The sequence below is a fragment of the Glossina fuscipes genome, unplaced genomic scaffold, assembly GCF_014805625.2.
Source record: "Glossina fuscipes isolate IAEA_lab_2018 unplaced genomic scaffold, Yale_Gfus_2 2, whole genome shotgun sequence".
NCBI lineage: Eukaryota > Metazoa > Arthropoda > Insecta > Diptera > Glossinidae > Glossina > Glossina fuscipes.
Genome location: NW_023998416.1, coordinates 29,684,587 through 29,692,839, shown reverse-complemented (window position 1 = coordinate 29,692,839; position 8,253 = coordinate 29,684,587). Strand labels below are relative to the sequence as shown.

Here is an 8,253-nt window from a genome sequence, read left to right as displayed (position 1 = left end):
ATTTTCGTTAAGATTATATTCGGTAGATCAGATAGTTAAGTTAGATTATATAGGCTGGTGGATTAGATGAGATCAGATAAAATTAGTTTAAATAGATGAGCCTAAACAAATACTTTATGAGAACATACAACACAAGAGAAAATTTCCAACTTGTTAAGAATATGTAAAAAATAAAATTTCTTTTTAATTGTGTGATAATGATTATCGAAAGTATTTTCACCATGATTCACATTTATACCCAATCCTTAATCGAAAATTTCGTTAAATTAAAACAAATAATAGACAAACTAGTCTTGTAGTCTTGTAGATCAAATGAAGACTAGTTTCAAACTTAGTACCAAAATTGCAAATATAAACCGTGTTAAACGCTTGATGACTTGACTTTTCCGATCGAAAGGCAAATTGAGCGTAAACAGACTCGACTAAATTCTTTGAAATAATCGCAATCGCAAAACTTGGTTAACAAAATGTGTAAGTAGGATGCATCCAAGAAAGGACAATGGCGATCGAATCGACGGACTCGACTAAGTTGACATATCTATATTTGAGTATTATGACAAAATTCGTACATACTTGCATAAAACTGACCAAATAAAGGTGCTATATAAATAGCTTCCTCTTATTGGTACATATGTTTACTGCCGTTATTGGTATATTGCATTTGTGATAAATAATTGCTATGATAATTAAAGGAAATTTTCTTTTTCGAAATCCACTGTCTGTAGTAGTATCTGAACATGAATGAATTACTTGGCTGAACGATAAAACAAATGTTGCAATTACACACAACGCAATTCGCTATCTGACCAATGCATGAATTGCTGCTATCGTATAACAATGCAACATATTATTTTAAGACAAACAGACGCTCCATTTAAAAGTAAATCAAATGAAATTTGATGATTAATTGCATTAATTTTACTGCGAATAAACAATGCGAACGACATGAACGGGATGAATAAAAGACAGAAATTATACAAAAAAAAAAAAAAAAAAAATGCAAAAAAAATTGTAGCAAAGAAAGATGTTAAAGTCCGTTTGGATTTACTAATAAAGTCAATCACACTTGGCCAAGATGGCATCTTTGAGCCCATAACTCTGCCACAGTGACAAGCAACTGGCAAACATTAAGAAACTTAATACTAAAGTCTGTAGCGCAATTTGCTTAGATATCAAGTAGCTTGGCAAGGTCGTTTGTGTAATTGAAATACAAATGTAACGAATTTGAAAGTTTCAATGCTTAAGCTAACACCTACCTTCATACAGAAGATACCAGCCACAAAAGGGCTACTTACGAGAATTGTGTATAAAAGTTGACAAATTTGCATTGCATACATCAGAAGCACGGTAATATCTGTAGAAGACGGTTACTTCCAGTGATAGAATCTTCAGGTATCTTGTAACTAAAACGTGAACGTAAAAAACTTTCGCGAAAAAAGGATACAAAAAATTCGTTTATATTAACCACAAAATTGCTTTTTGTAATAACTTAAGCGGTGTGCTCAGTGCTTAAAAAGAATAAAAAAAAAAAAAAAAAAAAAAAATATCAATAGGAAAACCAAACAAAAACAATAAAAGGAAAAGAAAAAAGGAAGAACAAAGGCAATGAAGCTGGTATGTGGATATTATCAACTTTCACCTTTCCTTACACATGCACATATATTAATCTTTCATTCGAAAAATGCACAAAGGAAATGGGAGAACGAGAGAATGTTTGTAATTAATTTACGAACAAAAGAATTATCAATAGTATGCAATGCAGTTGTTGTAAGGGAACAAAGACTGAGTGTTTTCTGACAATTACTGCAATCACGATCCTATTGAAATGAACTCTACAAAATTATTGAGTGTCAAGGGAACACTAAAATACTCTCATTGCCTCAAATGCAAGCGTAATATGAAAAGACTAATATTTATCCTTTCAATAAAGTATTTCGAAAACATCAATTATTCACACGTCTTGTCTCAAAATCTCTAAATCTATAAATTATTATAATAAATGACATGTGAATATTTTTTGCTTCTCAATCCATCTCCTTAACCTGAGTAATTTAACGATTATGCAATAGCCCTTATGAAGTATGTTATCCTTTTACTGCCTTCTTGTTGTTTTGCAGTTTATACTGTGTATGGGCTTTTGCTCATTGCTGCTACTATGCAATTTCGCGGCGGCCACTTACCCAGCTCTACATGCTCTCCATCTACAACAAATACAGCAGCAACAACACGCAGTAACCCTAAGCCAGCAACAACAAGATCAACAGCGACAATTACAACAATTACAGCAACAGCAACAGCAACAGCAGCAACAACAACAGCAACAACTGCACTCATCATCGGATATTGGGAATGATTTTACTCAAGCGATCACCTCATCGGAAGATTATGACAGCCATCCCCAGTACAGTTTCGCTTATGACGTACGTGACAGCTTAACGGGTGATGAAAAACAGCAGGAAGAAAAACGTGATGGAGATTTGGTTCAAGGACAAGTAAATTACAAGAAAAACCGGTTCGTGCAAGTGTTAATGCATTATTTTTCTTTTCTTTAGTATTCGCTGGTCGAGCCTGACGGCACACGGCGGGTTGTTGAATATACAGCCGATGATGTTAACGGTTTTAATGCTATTGTGTCTAAGCAATTGCTGGATGAACAACGTTTACGATCCGGCCACGCTGAGTCAGCAGTATTGGCTTCATCTGCCACTTATAATAGCTTTGAAAACCGCCAATCACAACTGCAAGCTCAGGCGATAGCCGAAGCTCAGGCTCAAAGTACTGCTTTCGCTAATGCTCAGGCTTTAGCTGAGGCTCAAGTAAGGACCCAAACTTTAGCTCAAGCTCGTCAAAATTCCCAGGCTGAACTACATGCACGCAATCAATTGGCAGCAGAGGCCGAGGCCCGCAATTTAGCTGAGGCTCAGGCTCGCGCCGAAGGTCAGGCACGGGCGGAAGCCGAAGCACGCGCACAAGCCGAAGCTCGTGCTCAGGAAGAAGCTCGCTCCAAAGTGCGTAGCCAAGCTGAATTGCAAGCTCTGGCCCAAGCCGAACAACAAGCCCGCGTTAAGGCCCAGCAGCTCATGGACGAATTCGAACAACAATACAATCAACAGCAACGATTGCAAATTCAACAGTTGCAACAACAACAGCAGCAACAGCTTTTGCGCACTGAAGCCCAAGCCACGCAAGAAAGACTTAGCAATGATCAGGCTTTGCTTTTAGCTCAGTCGTTGCCCTCGCAAGCTTTAGGTCACAATGTTCGTACAGCCGTTATAGCCCACCCGCCTACTTTATTATCTAGAACAACGACGGGAACTGTATTCGCTCACCCACGTAACATTGCCGCTTTGAAGGAGACACGAATAAGCGTCGAACGTACCGTTCATCCCCAAATAGTTTTAACTCAGCCCCCTACTGCCACTGTGCAAACACGCTTAGTCCATTCGCCTTTATTACTGGAAACCAATGAATTAAATAGCGGCCTATTAGCTTCAAATACTGGCGTGTTGCTAAGTGGTTCCGGCCAACGCTCCTCAGAACAACTGTTAACAAACTTGGAAAATAGTGATCTGCAAAATTCTCTTATACATCATGGTATGGCCGCAAGTTCGTCCTCCGTGAGATTGTTGAATGATAGCGATAATACTGGAGCACGCTTTAGTTACGAGTCTTCGAGCGGTCAAGATAATTTGGAATTGCACGGTAACGAAGGCAATTTAAGACACGGACTTAGTGGTCGACGCTTGCAAAATTTTAGTAGAAAATCACAATTTTAAGGAATGGAATTTTAAAATCCCTACCCGCCCCTCAAAATTAAACGGCTTATCGGCCAAGTGATAGCTGTACGCGATTGTATTGATGAAGTGGACAAACCAGGACGAGTAATAATCACGAATTTCTTTAGTTGTAGATGAACTGAAACGCTAAAGGCATAACGGAACTAGGCATTCAATCACGGACTATGATTTCAATACAAACAAAACTATTTCTTTTTTTTTTCTCTTTGTTCTTTGTTAAGCATCAATAAGTTCATCAATAATTTACTAACTAAAACATACACACAAACATATATTGTTCTCATCATTAATTTTCATACATAACATAACTAACGTTAAATAATATTAAATTAAGTTAAGAATGGGATTTGGGTTCTTTTTTGTTCTATTCTACACTACTACTACTATTTTTTTGTAATCATCTCACATAACATACTCATTATGTACACAAACTTTCGCATTAGAGTCATTTGAAATTCGTATGTTTATTGTATATTTCGAGCTTCAATAGGAAGCACTTGTAGATTATTCATGTATGTGTTTACAATTTAGATACCATCCAGAGAGTGCATTACATTTCTCTTACATCGACAATGTTCCTTTAACTCGGTCCTTCTCTCTCTCTCTCTTTCAATATATTTATCACTCGCTCTCACTCTCTCTATCTCTATCTCTCTCGACCTTTCCCGCTCTACTTACTAACACAATTTTTTTCTTTTTACATTCTTCTCTTTCTTAATGTTTTCTCATCTCAAACTATTTCAAGTCTGAATATTTTGTAACACTTTGCAATGCTATTATGTAAGTTTATAGTCTCTTCATTACAAAAATTTTTGAAAAAAAAAAAAAAAACATATAACAACAAATAAAGATTAACGAGCAAACGTCGAGCAAAAAAAAAAAAATTGTACGCATACAAAGTAATGGAGAAATGCAATGCCCTTAGACTATGATGACAACGTGATCTTTTTTTTTGTGATCACTTTAACTCAAAATAATACAAATAAATTAAAATCGCTCAAAAGTATTAATTAAATAAGTTTCAATATCGGCTGAAATAGGAAAAGTGAACCAACTATTACTATTACTATTCGTTTCATGCCAAAAGCACATCTCAATAGGAAATCTTGGAACGAGCAATAAAGATTCTTTCAACGATGCTTTTTCTATCTTCGCTTCAGCAAAACAAAAGCATTTTGAAATCTATTTCAAGCAGATCATCATATCATGTATGAAGTGATAGGTGCGAGAAGAAGATAGGAAGGCACACCCGAGTGAACCTATGCTATGCCTTTACCAACTGACCATTCACTATAGCTACCACCAAAGTAAATTCTACCGCACTACCACCTACTACCGCGATTTAAACCCCCGAACATTGAGTTCGGCTTTCGTGATTCTTACCTACTCGTCTACCTGTGAGGATAAAAAATATAAATTACGTCAACTCGCTGCAGTTGGAGTTACTCAATTCAGCGGATATGAAAACTTCGAGATTACACATTTTGGTATTTTAGATAGGAATGATATCAAACGGTGGATTGTGAATACACTTTAAAACTTCGTATGATTTGTAGTCAAGTGCGGCTATGGAAAAGCGTTTTTTTTGCCATGGAAAATTTGAATTCCACGCAATGATCCCAGTATTTGTAGGGAGAAAGGACGGACCCTTAACTTTTTGTTAGAGCGAAACAAAGTCTGCCAAGAGCAACCCTTACGATTAGATAGGCGTTGAGCTCTCGATAATGCAACAGTACCAACAAATTGGCCAATATAAAAATAACTATTACCGCGACATTACAATCGCTATTTAAGGCTGTCTACAGTATTGAAAAACTCATTGACACAAGCCAACAAACGATCTGCTCTCTCGATAAGGATAGGTTCAGACAACATCTCTCCGGCAAACTATAGAAATGTATCTCAAAACCTTCCCAAGTCCTGTGACTTTTAGTCAGTCATACGCATAATTTTATAAATGAATAGTCATTAAAACCACAATGTGAAAAAGACAGCAGCAAACCAATGAAAGGAGGAAAAAGTTTTCCGTGTCTGCCGATTTGGCGAAATGAATTTTATAGCAACTATAGCATTCATAATCCTTTCTCTGAAATTTTATATATATATTAATAGTGTCATGTCAACGCACTAAAAACGAAAAATTAGGCGAAAAGAATCGTTCGCGAAAAACTTATTATAAAAAACGCGTATTTTCATTTCATTTAATGTTTTTCGCATGTCTTACAAAGAATTTCGTTAAGAAATGCAGCAAACTGAGCCGAATCGCAACAAAAATTGACCACAGATAATTTTTTCACAAACATAATACTCTTTAGTGGTGCACTAACAACACTGTTTCTCTATTTCACGTGTCGGAGCAACTATTCTCTGATTTGACGCTGTCTTCAGAACCGGACGACGAGGAGCCGTCGTTTGCTTCTTTCTTGCATGGCGTTGCTGCGATTTCTTCATCACTGCTGGTGAATTCTTCAGTGCTGGACTCTTCAGCTGAGTCGACAACAGCTGGTGTTTGGAGACGAAGTTCCAGATTTCGTACTTGCAAAGCGACAAAGCTATACCGATGATATGAGTAATATTCGGGATTTTTATAATTATCTGTTTTACTTGCGTTCGGGCCCAAAATTTCTGCGCAACTTGAGAAAGGTCTAAACACAGCTAGAGGCACACAATCGGGCGGTATAAAGGCTGGATGATCAAATTCTTCGGGATTATAATCCTCCGGTGGATCTTTTGGTGGATGCGGTGTATTATATGTCATTTTTTTGTCATTATTAAATGAGGCAAACTGTCGTTTCAATTGATCCGAATTCAAAGGACAATTTCTCAGCAAGCTCTCTAGAAACTTTATAGTGCTTTTTGACTGCAGCAATCGCATTTTATTTTCTTCTTTTTTTTTTTACACGATTTGCTTTTTTGTTTTCTTTGCAAATAAATAAATGAAAATTTTCTAACACGGCTAGTACTGAAAGTTTTCAAAAAAAATTTACAAACAGAAAATATATTACAGCAAATCAAAAGACTACTGCCAAGCATTTAAATTGCAATTAAAATAAATAGATACGACAAGCAGTATAAACTTTTCTTATTTTTTAAATAAAGGTCCGCCTTAGGGAAATGTTAAGGAAGGTTCCGATGAAGAAGCTACATTACATACATAAATCGATAAATTCAATGTAAACAAAAAACTATAGGTCATGTCATTATGGTATCTCCGTCAGGGATAGAAGCAACAGATAAAATTGCAAAACAAGATCTCATGCGGCATTAGTCCAGTGCATCCTTAGTAGAATCTTTATTATCTTCAGTTAATTAAGTGACTCTTCTTTTGCCACGTACTACTTGATTTGGTAAAGAATTGTCTTACAATCACTTCTAGGCCTATGTACGCTACATTAATTTACAGTTTCTATAAAAAGAAGTAAGAAAATTAGATTCGGTCGATAAGAAAGACAAAGTAAAAGAACTAAATTTTCATGCACTCTAATATGAAGAGGGCGAGGCCGCGAATTTTTGAAATTTGCTTTTGCACGTAATGAAGGGAATGAAAAAATAATGAAAATGTGATACACTATAATATTGGGTAGGCGTGGGCAATTTTTCCGATTTTCACATAGGTACCATAGCATCACCCAAAGAATGTATATTGATGCCGCATGCTGATACCTCTATAGCTCTCTTCTTTCCGAGAATTGCATTATATAAATCATACCCGAAAGGCTTCTGCCAGAATAGAATATAATATAATTGAATATAACTTATGCAGTAAACAGGTCGAGGGTATTTCAATTTCTTATCGTATATTTTCCCTTAACTTAATTACTTTGTTGTTCAACGTTGGTGAATAATAAAGCTCATACAATATCCTGTAAAACCTTGTCAGTACCATACTTTTGTGCTTATTACTGCACATAAAATATTTTCACGTTTGAAAGTCTGAAGGTAATAAGTGCAAAATAGAAAAAAAAAATCTGAAAATCTCGCCGCCCTTTGCACTCAACGGTAAGCGCAGCCAACGACGACAAGCAGTAAATCAAACATTTTTACAAAATTTCCAACCTAGAATAATAAAATGAAAAATTTATGATTCACGGGAAAATTAGTCTCTTGAACGATAGTAAAACTTTTGGAAGCTCGCCTATACCACGGCCATAAATAAAAAAAATAAACAGACATTTTCGCTTTCAATTTTGTGAGAAATTACTTTCACCCGGCTATTCGCTCATTTACATTTGCTTCTTGATTTACTGTATTTGCTTTTCGGTTGTAACTTTGGTCATTTTCACGTTTCGTGTACAATTTTACTTTGCCGTGCGAAGAAGAGTTAACGCTGGCGGAAATACATAAACAATAGGTTCGAATCAACAACTCAACCTAACTGAGATAGATTTGAGAAGAGTTGACTACAGTTGAACATTAACTTAATTAAGCTTCAATAACGTCTGCTCTTAACGCAAAA

At 36.0% G+C, this 8,253-nt stretch overlaps 2 protein-coding genes across 2 annotated transcripts; one reads left to right on the top strand and one right to left on the bottom strand.

The window, feature by feature from the left end:
• Window positions 1–1,593: 1,593 nt before the first annotated feature.
• On the top strand, window positions 1,594–4,512 carry LOC119633500 (mediator of RNA polymerase II transcription subunit 15). Its single transcript, XM_038027090.1, has 3 exons — window positions 1,594–1,614; window positions 2,118–2,492; window positions 2,553–4,512. The coding sequence occupies exons 1-3, from the start codon at window positions 1,606–1,608 to the stop codon at window positions 3,774–3,776; spliced, it is 1,608 nt and encodes a 535-aa protein (XP_037883018.1). The 5' UTR covers window positions 1,594–1,605; the 3' UTR covers window positions 3,777–4,512.
• A 1,629-nt stretch (window positions 4,513–6,141) lies between these two features.
• LOC119633576 lies at window positions 6,142–6,555 on the bottom strand. The gene has a single exon (XM_038027191.1). It carries the CDS (start codon window positions 6,553–6,555, stop codon window positions 6,142–6,144), a length of 414 nt encoding a protein of 137 aa, XP_037883119.1.
• Between the last annotated feature and the right edge of the window lie 1,698 nt (window positions 6,556–8,253).

Excerpts from the sequence above, each read along its gene's own strand:
- LOC119633500 (XM_038027090.1), top strand. Across the intron at positions 2,493-2,552 it reads GAGATTTGGTTCAAGGACAA|TATTCGCTGGTCGAGCCTGA; the intron begins GTAAATTACAAG and ends TCTTTTCTTTAG.
- LOC119633576 (XM_038027191.1), bottom strand. The coding sequence starts at position 6,555 with ATGACATATAATACACCGCATCCACCAAAAGATCCACCGGAGGATTAT.